This window comes from Myotis davidii, unplaced genomic scaffold (assembly GCF_000327345.1).
Source record: "Myotis davidii unplaced genomic scaffold, ASM32734v1 scaffold96, whole genome shotgun sequence".
NCBI classification, from domain to species: Eukaryota; Metazoa; Chordata; class Mammalia; order Chiroptera; family Vespertilionidae; genus Myotis; species Myotis davidii.
Window position 1 is genome coordinate 1,734,593 of NW_006289416.1, and position 16,721 is coordinate 1,751,313.

The 16,721-nt window shown below is 41.0% G+C and overlaps 1 protein-coding gene across 1 annotated transcript in view; it reads left to right on the forward strand.

The window, feature by feature from the left end:
- The window catches only part of LOC102773719 (chromosome unknown open reading frame, human C18orf42), a 30,140-nt gene extending 13,712 nt beyond the window's left edge, over window positions 1-16,428 (forward strand). Inside the window, exon 2 of the mRNA XM_006761849.2 lies at window positions 14,561-16,428. Within this exon, the coding sequence (XP_006761912.1) occupies window positions 14,561-14,754 (194 nt within the window). The 3' untranslated portion in view covers window positions 14,755-16,428. The remainder of the gene's footprint in view (window positions 1-14,560) is intronic.
- Window positions 16,429-16,721: the final 293 nt, after the last annotated feature.

The following is a 16,721-nucleotide window of genomic DNA, read 5'->3' on the forward strand; positions in this document are numbered from 1 at the left end:
TATTGCAGACATTTTGTGGCCATGAGGGAGAGAATAGTCACTTATTATTATTATTATTATTATTATTATTGGCTTCCTTTTGCCTGGGGCGGAAGGCATCCTATCATTTTTTTTTTTTGTATTCTGGATGAGGATAGTTTTTATCTTGAAAAAGGAGGATGAACACATATTACTCTTGCCTTTGAACATCCCACCTGAGTTGAATCCTGCTTCTTACATCTGCTCCACAAGGCAGCAGATTCTGATCCCAGAGCCTCTCTGTTCTCTTAGGTTGACTGAATGCCACGTTCTTGGAAGTCCTCTTCTAGTACATTCCAGGCTGTGGCTTTTTCTATTTCCTATGTCTACTCAATCCTATGTGATTTTTTTCTTCCAGAAATTTTGTAGATATCTCTCTTCATTGGTTCCCTTTGTCCCATTTCTTTTTTCTTGTCATGGCTGTGGGTTTATTCCTTTTTGGAGATTTATACAGTGGAAGGTACACAGGTTAATGCTTGTGCTTAGTTGATCATTATGACTATTTCTTTTATAAAGTGTTCATTATAATGAACTCATGTTTATATTGGGGGCTATTATCAATTTGAAAGACATATCTACATATTAAGATAACCCTTTTTCAAATATATAGCAAATATTTTTCCTAGTTGATTGCCTTTTAAAAATTATTTGTGTTTTATTTGATGTACTGAAGATTTTATTGTCGTGTAGTAAATTTTATCACCTTCTTTGTGGACTTTTGTGATAATTGGTGCTGTTTGATGGACTTTTTCTCCCCAAGACCAGATATACATTCACTATATATTTTTCATTTTCCTCCCTTTCTTCTTTTTTTCTTTCTTTTTGGACTCAAATGTGCTGAATTTAACTAATAACATTTCTCAGTTCATGGCACCCTATCATCACTGGTCCATGCAGAGTCCCTGTTTGTTATTTTGTTAATTTTGTTCTTTCATCCTTCAGCCTCAGTGCCACTTTTCTCCCCAGCCATATACATTTATTTTAGTGTATCTAGTGCATGTTCTTTATTTTGAAAAACATTCACCATTTTTTCCCTCCATCTGGAGTTAGAGATTAAAAGATTTTAAAAGACATCTATTTTCCGCAGTACCTTTTGAACTATCATTTGAACTCTCATCTTCATCAAATGCGAGGTACCAGCCTTTCTAACCTGTTCCATTTGTCCATCTGTCTGTTTTTCTGTGCTGGGGTCACACTGCCTTAGTTGTTACATAATTTTAAAAACATTTTACTCTGCAGGAATGAAAATCATATGTAATGTTCTTTCTGTATCACTTAATTCGTTTCCTTTTTAAATATGATACCCAAGGGGGGCATTTTTAATAATTAGCACATCTATGGATGTTAGCAGAGCCAATTGCGAGTCCCTGTCCCCCAAGCCAATCGTGTGCAGTGTTTTGCAGATGGTGAAAGACATTATGGAAGATGTGTCTTTAGGAGCAGAAGCATATTCAAAGGAAACAGATGCTCACATGTTTTTGTGAACTCTGGTTTAGAATTACTCAAGATGCCTACTGTGATTAATTCTTGCAACCTTACGCTGTGCTCTGTCAACTTGTGAGAAAACAATTTCAAATGTCATTCTGAGAAGTGATGAAATAGGAGCCAAGAATGTAATCAGGTTCTCACCCTCTTTCTATCCATGTTAAACAGTTTATCTGGAATTAATTTTTATCAACAGTGTTTGTCTTTTTGTGTGTGTTTATCTTGGCATGTGGTTTGAATATGGTTCTTATTTGATGAAATATGTAGAAATATCGTGCTGGTCCTGAGAATCAGATTTGGGGACACAAAATGGTGCCTTGTTCCATGAAGCAGCACTGAACAGGGGATCCAAATGTATTGCTATAAGATGTGAGCATTTTAAGTCCTACCAATAATCAGTACTACAATAATGAATTAGAGAGGGGTTTACACATAGACGAACACATGACACTTAGGTAATTTATATTTAGTTCAGGGAACCTTCTCACTGGTAGATGCCAATCATCTTTCTGGGTATTGTCTATAGTTTTAGTTAATTTGCTAAAATCAGATAGTTTAAAAGCTATGAAAATAATGATAAGCACTTTATAGAACATTGAATATTAGAGGAATTTTTCTTTTTAGAAAAGGAAGCTTGAAGCCAGACAGGTCAAGTGATTTTTCGAAGTTACTTAGTAGGTTATGGTGAAGCTGGCTGCAAGACCAGACCTTTACCCAAGCCCAGTGTGGGTCTGCCATCTGGGAACCACAAAACGCTTTCTATGAGGATGAGCGGCAAAGGCCTCTTGGAGCACTGTGTGGTGAAGGCTCCTGAGGGTTGGTAGCCAACCTCACAGGTCACAGGAAGGGCTGGCAGTGCTGGTCTTGGAGAGAGGAGCGGTGAGACATGAGGCCTATGTCTGTTCTTCTTGTGTTACACCTCGCTCACTTAGAGAGGCCAGTTTGCATCTATTCTTATCTTTGCAGGGCTCCACTTCGTGTAGGTAGAGCTCCCTTTTACCCAATTTAGGGACAGCATGAAGGACAAGTGCACAGATCAGAACACTTAGCATTCCAAGTGTCTTCAAAAAGTCTCATCTCTGCTTTCTTTGAAAACTGGGTGTGAGCCCAGAGTGTTGTTATTCTCATACTGACTTTAGGGGTTTAAGTTCATTACAATTGCAGAGAGGAGACAGAGCTCATGAAGTGAAGTGCTTTGTCCTGGCTGCTGTTATTTTTTGCACCTTCCTTTCTCATCATTTCCTACCACCCTTGGAGTGTCAACAGGTATCTGCCAAGCAGGCCTTGGTATCTCCTGTTACGAGCTGAGTGTGAGATAAAACCAGCAGCTGATGGCCCATTTTATCAGCCTTTACAGGCACCAGTTAAAGCCTCAGATGACATCTCCCTTGATAAGCAGAACACACAGGGCGAAACATTTCAATAGAATGTTTTGATGTTTTGCTGCGTTCATCTTTCTTTTCTAATGGGCACTTGTACTGACTCATATTTTCTCGTTACTTTTCATGCTCTACAGCCTATCTGGCTGGCAGATTGGAGTAAACAAGAGAGACACCAGTTGTATACAACCAGAAATGAAAAGGTGAATTGAAAATGATTCAATGAACGGGCTAGAAAGGTGAAAATTGACTCAAAATTTTGTTATCTTTAGACATAATAGAATAAAAATTAGTGATTTTTACTCCAACTCTTTAATATCTATCCAAAAGACCAGTGATGTAGCAATTTATCTTACCCATCACCACTGGGAATGCATATTGTACCAAGTTGTATGTTATACATGGGTGATATAAATGTTATGAGCTATCCTTTGTACAAAGGATGAGACTAATGTACTATGTATTACTTGGAAGGCAGGTGCTGTAAATGTTTTCAAATGTTGTGGTGAAGTTTTGTTATACTACTTACCTTCAAACACCCCTTTCCCTATGGCCACTGGGGATACATTGAAGAAAGCTTACATGGCTGAGAGATGTATCTGTGTTCCTGGCAGGAATGGGGCCTTCTGGCTCATCATATTATATAACCTTGACCTTTTTATCTCTGTGTGAAGCAGTTGAGTTTATTGGATTGGAGATAATAAAGTTGAAGTTAGATACACACTTCTTACTTGCTTTTCCCTGAGGTATTTTATTCCGTTAATAAAAAATTCATTTGAAAAAATAAATACAAAATTGTCATATGTCTGCAATCTACTGGTGGCTCTAAATTATGTTAACCCTACCTCAAATCACAAGCGGTGTATTGCTTATTCCTCTACTTCACTGAATTCTAGTCTGTTAAAGCAAATGAACTTTGTAATAATAGTGGGCACAATAGACCATATTTTTCATCCTTTATCATCTTGCTATGAATTAATTTATTGCTTCCCCTGGGGTTACATGATTTTATATCAAATTATTTTCATGTGCATTTTAAATTCAAATATGAGCTGGGTTTTATTTTCACTGTCCCTTTTTTTTCACCTTGCTCTAGATTTTCTGCACACAAAGAATATTTTTCCAAATACAGGCACAATATTTGCCTGTGATGTATTTTCAAATGTGTGATGATTGAATTGCAGCCCCCCCCCCCAGTTTTCTAAAAAGGGATAATTGTTGTATTATTGAATTTTTAAAATAAACTGCCTAGTACATTATGTGACTCGCATAAGTATACCAGATGGATCATATTGTTCAGTCTTCTGAACACACATACTGATAACATTAACTGCCAACATTTCTTTTTCATCATTGCAAATGTTCTACCTGTTAATGCCTCGTGAGATTTAGAAGTGTATCTTCTAATTTTCTTACTTCCTGGAATTCACACCTATTAACTGCAATCAAGTTTTGAAAAAAATAGCTCGAAGGCTGCCAAGAATACAGCACGACTTTAGCATACAGAGAATTAAAAAGCATTTATAAGAGAGGAAATTTTTCCCCAGGTAAGAACTTCTCATTTCCATTTCCCCTCAACAAAAGGTTGTTTCTTATATTGTCCACAAACCTGAGTCCTTCGACAGATTTAACTATATAATGAAAGAGGAAGACTCTGGAAATGCTACTAATCTCCATAACCCAGGTTTGCGACCGGGAGAGCGGGTAGATGAAGTAACAGCTAGAATTTAAAGTGAATGGTTAAAATCTTGCTGAAGATTAATGGCTGATTAGTGTTTTCCAGAGTACAGTGCAGATTTGGCAATTAGCTAATTCAGTAAATGGAGGAGGTGCACCTTGCACTTTGTGGCTTGAATCATTTGCTTGATTGTCCCATTAATTAAATAAACTGTGAAATGGTCACTTAGTCACTGAATTTCCTCATGCTCTGTGGGTATAGACTGAAGGTGAGTTTTAAATAAAAGGGCGGCCCAACTGAAACATGCATCAGAATTATCTGCGGTCACAGCTAAATATGTACATTCCAGAGCTGCTTCCTATGCAGTCTTCATTGTCACTCTGGATCCTCGGTGGTTCTTATGATGCCAGATGTTGAGAACCACAAACGAACCAGATGCTCAATGACCTGCCTGAGCTCTGTCACGAAGATCCCACCTTTCCTGTAACAGATCATCCTCTTCACTGCTTGGTCCTTGTTCTCTGCTCTCTACGCCTGTGCTGTGACAGACGAGCCCTTCCCTCTTTACACCCTAGAAGTTAATAGTGCTGATGTCAGGTCTTTCTAAAGAGAAATGTGTGTGAAATGAGAATTTTGAACTCATGGAATTATATAAATATGTATATATCAGATTCAACTCTTCATAGCATTTGAATATTTCTTATAAATTTTTATCCTTATATTAATCCTATAAGATATACCTTGGAAGGATTTACTACAGTAGGGCCTTGACTTATGAGTTTAATTCTTAATTCGTTCCGAGACCGAGCTCGTTAAGGAGCTAGTTAAGGAGCTTGTTAACTCAAATTACTCTATCAACGCAATGCAAAAAATCAGCCGAGAGACAGCTGGTATCTCAAAAAACTCATTAGTCGGGACACTCGTAAGTCAAGGCCCCACTGTATTGTGATTTGAAAGATGATTAAAGTAGGCTAGGGGGTTAAGAGGCTCATAGAACCATATCGTATCCTGTGCCTTCTGTGAACGTCGTGAAGACCAGAAGATGTGAATTATCTCAGTACCCCTAATGCCTAGCACATTGGATGGACATAGTTGATGCTCAATAAACATTTGAATGACTCCATGTATCATGTGTCTTCTCTGGCAGGCCCCGCCCTCCAGGACAAGGGCAGAGAGGGCACTCAGAGCAGGGGGTTGCCTAGGTTGCTGTGAATCCTGATCCCCTAGAGATGAGACCCACCTGTCACTCTAAAGAGTATATCAATGTAAACGTTTGCATCTTAAACTGCTTATAATGTGTCTTGTATAATGAATTTATATTTATTATAGCTTGCTTGCTAGAAACTTTTAAAGGCACGATTACCCTGTTAATTAGATGCATGCAATTTGATTTTAATTTGCATTCTCAGAGATACTGTTTCTCTTTTCCTCCCTGCCTCCATCTCTCCTCCCCTCCCTCATTTCTTTTTCCATATCTGACTCTTAGAGCAAATGCACAGTGCACATGCTGTACTCTGACTTGGAGTTTTGATGCTGGCAGCCAAAGCTCTAAGACATGGGTTGAGGCAGGTGAAATTACTCCCCTGTTGCATAGCTGTGACAGACACTTCTAAAGTCTGGTTTATTTTCCTTCAGTTTCTTTTCCCTTCTGAAATATCACTGAAAGAAACTCCCATAAAACATCTGGCCGTGTTCTTCACTTCCTTTTCTATTTCCAGCCACCTGTGCTTTTTTCTAATTAACCCCAACACAGCAAAGGGAGCCAAGATCCTCATGGTTATATAAAAAAGTATAACAGAAAAGCTTTTATCTTTATCTTCTATACTAGAATTTTGCCCGAGGAAACTCATGGTTGAAGAAAGAGTTTTGTATTTCTTCGTCCAATTTGTAGATGAAGCAACATGGACTTGTCATCTCATTCCTCTGCTTTAAACAAACTGGTTGAATATGTTTTCCTTTGTGTTCAGAGGGAAGGCTGAGGCTTGTGCAGGTGAACTCGAAAGGCCCAGAGGTTCACGCAGAGCCTCTGGGACAGGGGCCTTCTCAGCCCCCGAGAGTTGTGGGTTCAGAGAGTTGATAAATGCCTGGGGAGTGTGTTCATGGCAAACGGTTGGCCAATGGAACAGACCACCGGGGGACGTCACTGGACCTAAGTGAAGGGGCTTGTTTTCACACCACCTTGTTCTGAAAAGTATTTGAAACCTATGGAAGAGAGCTAAGAACTGATCATCAGAGGGACTGACAGGGCCACAAAAGGAGAGAATGGAGAAAACCAGGAAGATAGGAAATGAGAGATATAAATAGTGTAAATTTAAAAACTGGTAATTGGCCTAGTTATGTGGCCTAGAAATTGGAGCAGCCTTTCTGATATTCTCGCCAAGGAAGGTTTTGAACCATCGGATGACATATTGGATTTCCACTGAAAAAACGTTACTCGGGCTGTTGTCAGGGCAGCAAGTGGAAGGACAAATAGAAGATGTAATAACAAGACAGCGATTTAATATGAAAATCAGTTAGGAAGCAAGTGAGGGGATGGCATTCATTTACTTATTTTCCATTTGGGGCAGAGAAGGAAATCATCTCTGGGCTCTGTTACTAGCTGCCAGCTCCTCGCCTGCTGGAACACCAGGCAGCAGCTGGAGGGGGTCCTGGGAAGGACTCCTGAGCAGGCAGTTCTACCCCAGCTCTGGACTTACTGGGTAGGAGGCCCCCACGTGAGTGACTCCCTGCAATATTTGAGCCTCTTGAAAAATTGAGAGGGCTGATACTTTATCTTCTCTGCTAAACTTTTAAAGCCTTAAAATAGTTTATCGTACTTAAAACTGTGCGAAATCTTAGGCATTATATCCTTCCGGAAGGTGACAGTTTGATTTGGTTATCTTGTGCAAACCCGTCACACCGAGGCATTTAGTAAATGCTTCATGGGTGACTAGGAGTAGGGGTAGAATTTGACGCTAGCTGGTGGAAAAGTTCTTGCTCCACACCGCATCTGGCTGCTGCCTGCGTTCCATCGTCAGGCATTAGTTGAAAACATCTACCTGGTTTTCATTGCTTCTACACCTGCAGTCTGATGTGGGAGCAAGAAAGACCCTGGGAGCTATGGAGCTGTTTTAAGGGACAGGGACGCCGGGTTCCAACACACTGTGGTGGATGGAAATGCCATCTCTCTAACTCCTGCAATTTTCAAATGTAGGTGGAGGCTGTCGTGATGAATGCCATTCAGATTTATCTAAAAGCATCACTGAATTCATAGCCTTTTTTTTGTCATTGTGTCATGAGGGGATAGGTGAAATATTTTGACATTACAGAGGAGTCGTTTTCAAAAGGTGAGGAGCTGCTCTTCAAGGAGAGTAGAAAAGGTTTTACTTTATGTCAGAGCATAATCTCCTCCGGAGAATTTTGCTTTGTACTCACATCCTCCAGGGATGATGGCTGTGCTTTGAGGCACCACATAGTTAAGATATAGATGTGTACTCTCTGCTGACTTGTCGCAGCTGGGATTTGATTCCATCTTTAGCTGAAAGATGATGATGGTGAAGGCTGTGCTCTTCATTGTAGGGAGGACAATGTGAGAGGATTTTTTATAGCATTTATTTAAAATCACTCAAAAAGCTAATATTAATCCCTCCCTCCCTCCCTCCCTCCTTCCCTCCCTCCCTCTCCATAGTGGATAGGAAGGGAGAGCATGTGGCTAGTTTTGCCCAGGAACTCAGAATATTTCGTTAAACATTTAAGAGATATTAAATATTTTGGTCAAGCAATTTTCATCTGAATTGAGACAGGAAACCTCTGGACTATATTCCCAGCTGCCCCTGAACTCGGGAGGACATAGCTATAAAGGTCTGCGTGAGGTTTTGTGGTCAGGCAGCAAGTACCATGGTGAGCTAGTTGTGGTAAGTGTGTTTGATAAAACCACACCTTTGTCTCATGGAGATTTCAAGGATTTCCCCTATAGTAACACACTTATTTACACACTGAGACAGCCACACATTCACACACACTCATACACTCACACATTCACACACACACACACACACACACACACACACACACAGAAAAAACACACACACAGACACACTACCCAACCCAGGAATCAGGGCTGCCCACTTTCTGCCAAAGGACGTCCTGTCCCTGAGTCTGTGGCAACCCTAGGAGTGGCCACCAAGGGGCAGCAGAGGCTACAGAACCGGGCAGGGATGCAGCCTAGGTGGTGGTGGTCTGGCCGCAGAGCTCTGAGGGGGAAGTGGTGTTGGGGTAAAGACCTGGCTCCGAGAGTGGGAAGAGTACGTCACCCTCAGGGTCCCAGGGTTTGTTCTGTGTTCTCTTCAGGTCTAGTATGGCCATTTTAATACACAGGCTCACATGGTGCCTACATTTTCTGTCGCTTAAATACCTGACTTCCAATTTCCGGACTCCTTTCTGGCATATCCCTAGGGCAGGAACGCAGGAGCCCACAGTTGGGCCAGCCAGGTTTGCTTGGTGGCTTTGGGAGGGGAGGGTGGAAACTGGGTGACACGGCCACTGTGAAGAAGTGAGCGGTTAGAGAAGGTCAGAAGGAGGGCAATGGCCTCATCCCCATCCCTCCCCCTGTTGGATATGAAAAATAGGCATTTTATCAGCCCTGCGTAAAGTGTCATGCACACCTCAGTTTCAGAACAAATTCTTGGTTTCCCTTTTCTCTGATTGCCATTCCTAAATCCTTCTTCATGGAAATTCTGAAGCAAGAAACTAGGACCTGGGAGGAGTTAGATTTCCCGAGTCTTTCGGGATGAAAGGAGAAAAACCTGCAGCTAAATTTTGCAGAAACCTGTGAGGTCGTCAAAACATTCTTTTGGGTGTCTCTGAACTCTTAACCCAGTCTTGATGGAGTTGTTATCTGAGTGTTCAGAAAAGAAATTCTTAAAACATTTCCAAGATAGCATTTCTCCTGCCTCAATTTCCTCAAATGATAAGCCTTTTAACTGTGTGTGTGTGTGTGTGTGTGTGTGTGGTGTGTTTCCATGACAATACACACTTAGTTTAATGTAGTCTGATTTATCAAATTTTTCGCAATGGCTGTTGCATCGTTTTCTCCTGTGCTTGATTTAGTCTGTACCGCAGGTGCAGACTTGTAGTAGCAATCGGCTATGCCATATAGTCTATGTGTGTAGTAGGACATGCCGTCTAGGTTTGTGTCAGTCATTCCACAATGTTTGCACAAGGACGAAATTACCTGATGGTGCTTTTCTCAGACCGCATTCCCATCGTTAAGTGGTGCGTGACTGCACTTCAGCTTTATGGCTGGTATTGAAAGCTGCTAAATTAGGTGCTCCCTATTTGTTGTTCTTTTTCAAAATTACCTCTACTCTTCTTGGCCAAAATACTCAAAACTTGATTTCTAGATTATAATTGTCTTCTCCTTTTCAAGTTTTATTGGGACTCAGAGGCTGTGCCTCTCTGTTGCTGGGAAGTCATATCACTTGTGACTCAGTGACCCAGCAGGGCAAGCAGGATGGCTTTATTAGCTATCGGTGTAGATGAATGAGATCTAACATCTGGTCCTTCATGAAAAATTCCTGTAGTTACAGAGCTGGAAAATAGACTATCATTCCATTAATTAAGGGACCAGAATTAGTTCTTGTTCTCTGCGTTCCATAGGCTAGTCATTGATGAATGATAATATGTCTTTATAGTTTCAAGCAATCAGTGGGGAAGATAAAAATATGCTCCGTGGTCCCCCTCAGCAGCACCATGTGTTGGAGAATGTGGACAGTCAGTGGTGGCGGAGCCCTAAGAGGCACTCGCATATTTAGTGACCCAATGGGGAGAGACAGTGCGTATGACAAAACCTCTGCCACATTCTCTGTGTGATCCCAGGAAAAAAATCACTAATCGGATTCTGCCTCACAGTGGGAACACTAACTTTTTCTAAAACCCACCTCACTGGAATGTAATAGGGTTAATGTAGAGGCAAGTGGCACTTAGATTCTTAGGGGAAAAACAATGTACATTTTTATCAGGAGGATCTTCCTATGGTCGATAGAAGCACAATTTTAGTGATATAAATAAGGACTTAAGACCATTTATTAACCACATTGCAATTGAGTTCCCCAGACCCTTTCCACTGAACTGGTGAGGATGGCACCTGAAACAGCAGGCTGGGAAGGGCAGGGAGAGGGCATGGAGCTCAGGGGAGTCTGTGGCAGGCTGGCCCCATGGGTGGGCTGGGTGTCACAGGGAAGCATGACCCCAGGGGGGCCTGCATGTGTGGTGTTGGGCGGGGGAAGGAGGGTAATAATTTGAGGTGGAAAGACACAGAAGGCAAAGTTAGTTACTTCACAATCTTGACTTCAATGCATTTATATTGGGCATTTAGAGTTTAAAGCTAATTACATCAATTCATCATCTTTTGTGAAATACCAGTACGATCTTGTAAATGCTAATTAGGCTGGAGGACATTTGCATCATTTAAAACGAGGCAATTGGCCTAGATTTATTAATTTCAAATAAATGTAGTGCATGTAAGTAAATGGCAAAACGCAGGGTTTCTGTGGCTGACTCTGCCTTCTGTTGGCTGTAATGCACTTTTGCACACTGTACTTATATTAAGGGTCTCCACCAGGGCGTTCGCAAATGCCTTTTCCTTTAAAATGAATGCCATAGGAGCACCAGTCGGTTATTATGGTGGACAACATCAATCCTGAAAATGCGTAGCCTGCCCGCAGTGCCTTCCCAGGACAGGGGCCGGGGCGGTTTCCTCCTCCTAAATGGCTGAGCTCTTACATCTTGATCCAGCCTCTCAGGCCCCAGGTGACTGGCCCACACTGAGCACAGGCATTGCAGTCTGTGGCTAGCCTCCCATGTGGCTAGATGTGACCACCACATGACTCAGTTTCCCCCAGTAGCAAATGAGCAGAGTGATGCTTGCAATTTCTATGACAACTCTTTAGAGGGAAATTGCTTGCCCTCCATTTTCTCTTTGGCTCCCTTCCAGCCCCAAATGGCATATTAGTTAACCAGCTCTACTCACGCAGTTGAGGCCAGTAGAGTAGGAAATGGCAGAGCAGGAAGATGGAAGGGAGCTGAGCCCTTAGATAACCTGGTGGAGCACAGCCCCCTACATACTGAGGCACCTCTGAGCTGTTATTCAGAGAGCAATAAATATCTCTCTCTGGAGTGAGCTGCTTTAGTTCTGTTTCTCTGTTACAACAGCCTAATCTGTAACCCAACCAATAGACAATGGTGGATACTAAGTGCTCAGGAACTACACTAAGTGCTGAACAGTTGTTATGTCACTTAATTCTCTAGCAACCATCCTAATAGGTACTGCTTGCCCTTCTTACAGGTGTGCAAACAGGCTTAGAGAGCGAGGTGACTTGCTCAAGATCACATGGCTATAAGTGACAGAAGGAACTTGAACTATTTTAAAAATATATATATTTTATTGATTGTTTACAGAGAGGAAGGGAGAGGGATAGAGAGTTAGAAACATCGATGAGAGAGAAACATTGATCAGCTGCCTCCTGCACAGCCCCTACTGGGGATGTGCCTGCAACCAAGGTACATGCCCTTGACGGAATTGAACCTGGGACCCCTCAGTCCGCAGGCTGATGCTCTATCCACTGAGCCAAACTGGTCAGGGCTTGAACTCTTGCTCAGACAGTGTTGCTCAGTGGTTGAGTGGCGACCTATGAACCAGGAGGTCATGGTTGAATTCTCAGTCAGGGTACATGCCTGGGTTGTGGGCTCAATTCCCAGTGTGGGGCATGTCGGAGGCAAGTTGATTGATGTTTCTTTTGTGTTTCTCCCTTCTTCTATCTCTCTAGAATCACTAAAGGTTCTATCTCACTCTCTCTCTCTCTCTCTCTCTCTCTCTCCCTTCCTAAAATCAATAAAAATCTCTATATACAAAAAATAACTTGAACTTAATTCTAAAGTATTTAAAATGCACATTCTTAATTGCTGTGCCCTCATGTCTCTTAATATTACTATTCATTCTTTTTCTACAGAGAATATTTAAAGAATTCTTCTCTGCTGCTTTTACAGTTTTAATCTGTTATATAGCGTAGCTCTGGACTCCTTTGCTAGGTTTGGTGTAGATTGCTGATTTTATCCTGTTTATTTTTATTTTTTTTAAGGGGGCGGAGAATGAGTATTGTTTTCTAGTTTTGGATAGATTCATCTTGCCTTGTTTATTGGCCTGTAAATCCCTCAGGAGGGTGTGCTAGTGATGCAAATGCTGAATAAATGACAGTTATACGTCTAAAGGGATAAGAGCTGTCTGGCCTTCTAGAATGACTCAATATTCTCTTATGCGATGTTCTTACGGGTGCATAAATTCCGTTGTTCATGAATCAATCCTGGTTAAAACCATCCTTTGCCAATTTAAAATACATTTGCATGGTAGCAGAGTATTTAAATAGAAGGAACATCTGAAAAGATGATTTCGAACAAGGAATGATGCCCATTTTATTTGTCACTATAAATATAAACAGGTGGGCTTTAACATTTTCACGATTGCACTTTAGTCAAATGTTAGATTCGTGATCATTCTGCTATATATGAATTGGTAATAAGTTTGATGCATAGTAAAATAAAATACAAAATAACACTGCCTTAAATTATATATATATTCTAATATAAAAGAGGCCTAGAGGTGAGCAGTTAAGGACTAATGTAGTCTAATATGGTGATTAGAATCTTAGGCCCTTTCTAACTTTTTCCTTCCAAATCCGTGAAAATGGCTTCCATTCTAAAGGTTCCCTCATGGTCAGCCAGAGCCCCTTGGAAAGACAACCATGTGTCTGAGCTGCAGGCAGCAGGAAGGGAGAGGGTAAAGGGCCTTTATCTGCCTCTTCCCTTTTAAAGACCTTTTACAGAATTTTCACTAAACAAACTCCCACCCATTGGTTAGAACTTACCTGTACCTAGTTATATAGCTGGTCAAATAAAATTAACGTTTTGACTTGTTTTTAACTAAGGAAGAAGGGGAAGAGTCAATGTTGGGTATATTGCCTTGCCTTTCTAATTAGAAAATTCCCACCATTCTAAGTCAGGGGTTGGCAACCCGGTCCATGAGCCAAATCTGCAACGTAGTTTTTTACTTTTCTTGTAAATAAAGAGTTACTGGAACAAAGCCTTATGCATTCACTGATGTATTGTCAATAGCTGATCTCATGATACAGTAGTAGAGTTGAATGGTTTTTAGAGAGGTGGTATGGCCAGCAGCCCCAAATATTCCCTATCTGGTCCTCCATAGAAAAAGTTTGCCCACCCCTGTTCTAGATCATGGAGAACAGATTCTGATGAATGAATAGCTTCATTCTTTGGGATGCTATTACAGGAGCAGGGTTGTGTTTAATATGAATTCAGTCACAAGCTATTTTTCAGCCCCAGTGAGCCCACATCTATTAGGCATATTTTTGGGTGCTAGCAACATAAAACCTGACTAGTGGCGGACTTAACAAAAAGGGGTTTATTGATCTCACACGTAAACACATCCAAAAGTACATGGTCCAGGGCTGGTGCAGATGCTCAATGATACCTTCAGAACTGGATCCTTTTGTCTCCCAACAATGCCCAGAATGTTGGCATTCCTCTCCATGCTTATTGTTAGATGGTTGCAGCACCTACAAGCAGTATGTCTGCATCCAGGGGAGGTGCCAAAGGCCAAAGGGGCTATGAGCCTCTCACTTTCCAAAACTTTCCCAGGAGTTTCCTTGGCCAAGACTATGACTCATTACCCTGCTAGCAGCAGAGGATTCTGGGATGGTGAGAATATAAATTGGGCGCATTGCTGGGGCAAACAAATGCAGATTCTATTGGAAAGGGAGAAAGGGAGAAAGGGAGAAAGGGAGGCAAGAGTGGTATGTGCTACAGAGAGCTCCTCACAATTAGCTGGGCTACCCTCGTATATTCTTATAGTCTTCCCTCCGCTTTCACCTTTTCTACCTGCCCCTTCCTGTCACAGTTCCTGAAATTGATTTTGTTGTTTTCACCTCCCTTTCATATTTTTGTCTAGGCGAGAAAACTGGAAACGAGCCTGAAGAGGTGAGGCTGCAGAATGCCAGCAAACAGATTGTGCAGAATGCCATCCTGCAGGCTGTGCGACAAGTCTCCCAGGAGAGCCGGCAGAGGGAAGAGAGAGACGGTGACAACCGGGGCAGCTTCCAGCTGGGCGTGGGGCAATTAACCAAGAAGCATGAAAAGAAGTAACACGGTGGATTTGGCTTTTGTCATATGCTCGTCTTTCAGCCTTTCTCTTAGCATAGGATGCGTAGCCAACATGTTGCCAGTAAAGCAAACCAAAAGTGCCATTGGCACCTAGCGGCAGAATGAATTCATACGAGCCCTGGCTGAGAAGCACTGTTTTGAAAAAGTGCGTTAGATGATTCTGTTTATATTAATGCAGTGCCTCTTAAACATTGTGGGGCCAAACCCGATATTGTAATTGCAAAGTAGTTTTGCAGCACATTTATTTTTAAAAACATGATTCTGTCTATTGATTTCTGCCTTTTATACATTCTTTCTGTGAATTTAACCAATAGTCCTTTTTTGCTGTAATATTGAGTAATTTCTGTGTTCATTATAGTTTAAAAAGGCTTGCTGGAAAGGGAAAAGATTGGAGTTTCAATCTTCAATATGGAACTGAAGGTCAAATTGAGCAAAGGCAAATTCTAAGACTGAGTCCCTCAGGATCTTATGAAGATATATATATATATAATTTTTAAGATCTCAGTCTTTTGGTTTCAGTTGTTTGATAGTTGGTGTTTATTCTCTGTGCAGAAATCCTTTGGAAATATGGATTTCTCTTCATTTCAAAATTAAGACAATTACATCTATATGCATAAGTTGTCATTGACTCAGTTCTTTAGTAGCCCCATGAATAGCAACTAGAATTGTAGATTTCATCCTGGACATACACTAGGGTCTGACTCTGGGTGCAGTGCTCTTGAAAGGATCTCTGGGGCCTATAAATGCGGCATTGCCATTAGGCTATGCATTTGCACTAGTTCCTTACTAATAAGAACTTCCCTTTTCCCATCCATAAATCTGAATCATTTTCTTGAGATAATGAAAACCATGCACATCAGGAATGAGTAACACGTGTGTATATGAATAAAGCTCTCTATTGCAACAGTATGACTGCTGCTTCATCCCCAAGTGGATAATTCAGATCTTCCTGGAGTTTTAGAATCTTATTTCCTGGGAAAAGAGGAAGAATTTTACCTGTGTAAAAAACCTTTTGGTTTTAGAGTATCAATGGCTATATTTGGTAGTGTTTTTTTTTTTAAAAAAGCCAAGTATTTACATATAAAGTATGACTGATATTAAGATATATTTATAAAATTCCAATGTAACATTTTCCATAATGGATACTATTGATAGGGTACATGAATGACAGCAATCTCTTAGAAGCTTTGCTAGACTGTCTCACACAATGCACACCTGGAATAAATTCACAGGAGAATGGCTGTGGGAGAAAGCAGAGGGGTTACAATTTAAATAAGGTTTATTCATAAACTTTTTCAGCAGAACTCATGACAATCAAATAATGAGTTTAAGTTGAGCTGAAGGCATATCATTGATGTGATAGCACTACAGTATAGATGGTAGGAATGAAGGTACTAAGGAACATTATTTAGGAGTATTCATAAATAAAGTATAAACCCCAATGCTTGTAGTTTGCAAGTAATCTGGCACTATGTCTACTAAGCCTTCTGGATATAACCAGCCTTGGATCTTGCTGTCACATGGCGGAAACACATGAACTCGCTATATTCCCTCTCTGGTGTGTCTTTGCTAATATAGTGGGGATCTTTGGAAACATCTGATTAACCTCTGTATCTAAATGTTACTTGTAAATAAAATACACCCAACTTTCAAATATGTTGTCATCTTAAACAAAAGTTTCCTATGTCCTACTGTTATGGTTCATTCTGCACATGGATCTTATGTTCATATGGCACCATGAGGTGTCCCAACACTGTTTCCAAGTTCCTAAATATCATGACCTGGAAAAGCTTCTTCAATGGGCCTTCACTGTGACTGTCTGAGGAGAGTGGGGCGACTATGCTTCCTGGGGTGTGAACAGAAAAAGGACATTTGCTAAGAAGTGGCCTTTGATCTCAGAAAGTGAAGGTAAGTGTACCTGCAAAGTTGCCTGTCTTTCATGGTCTTTC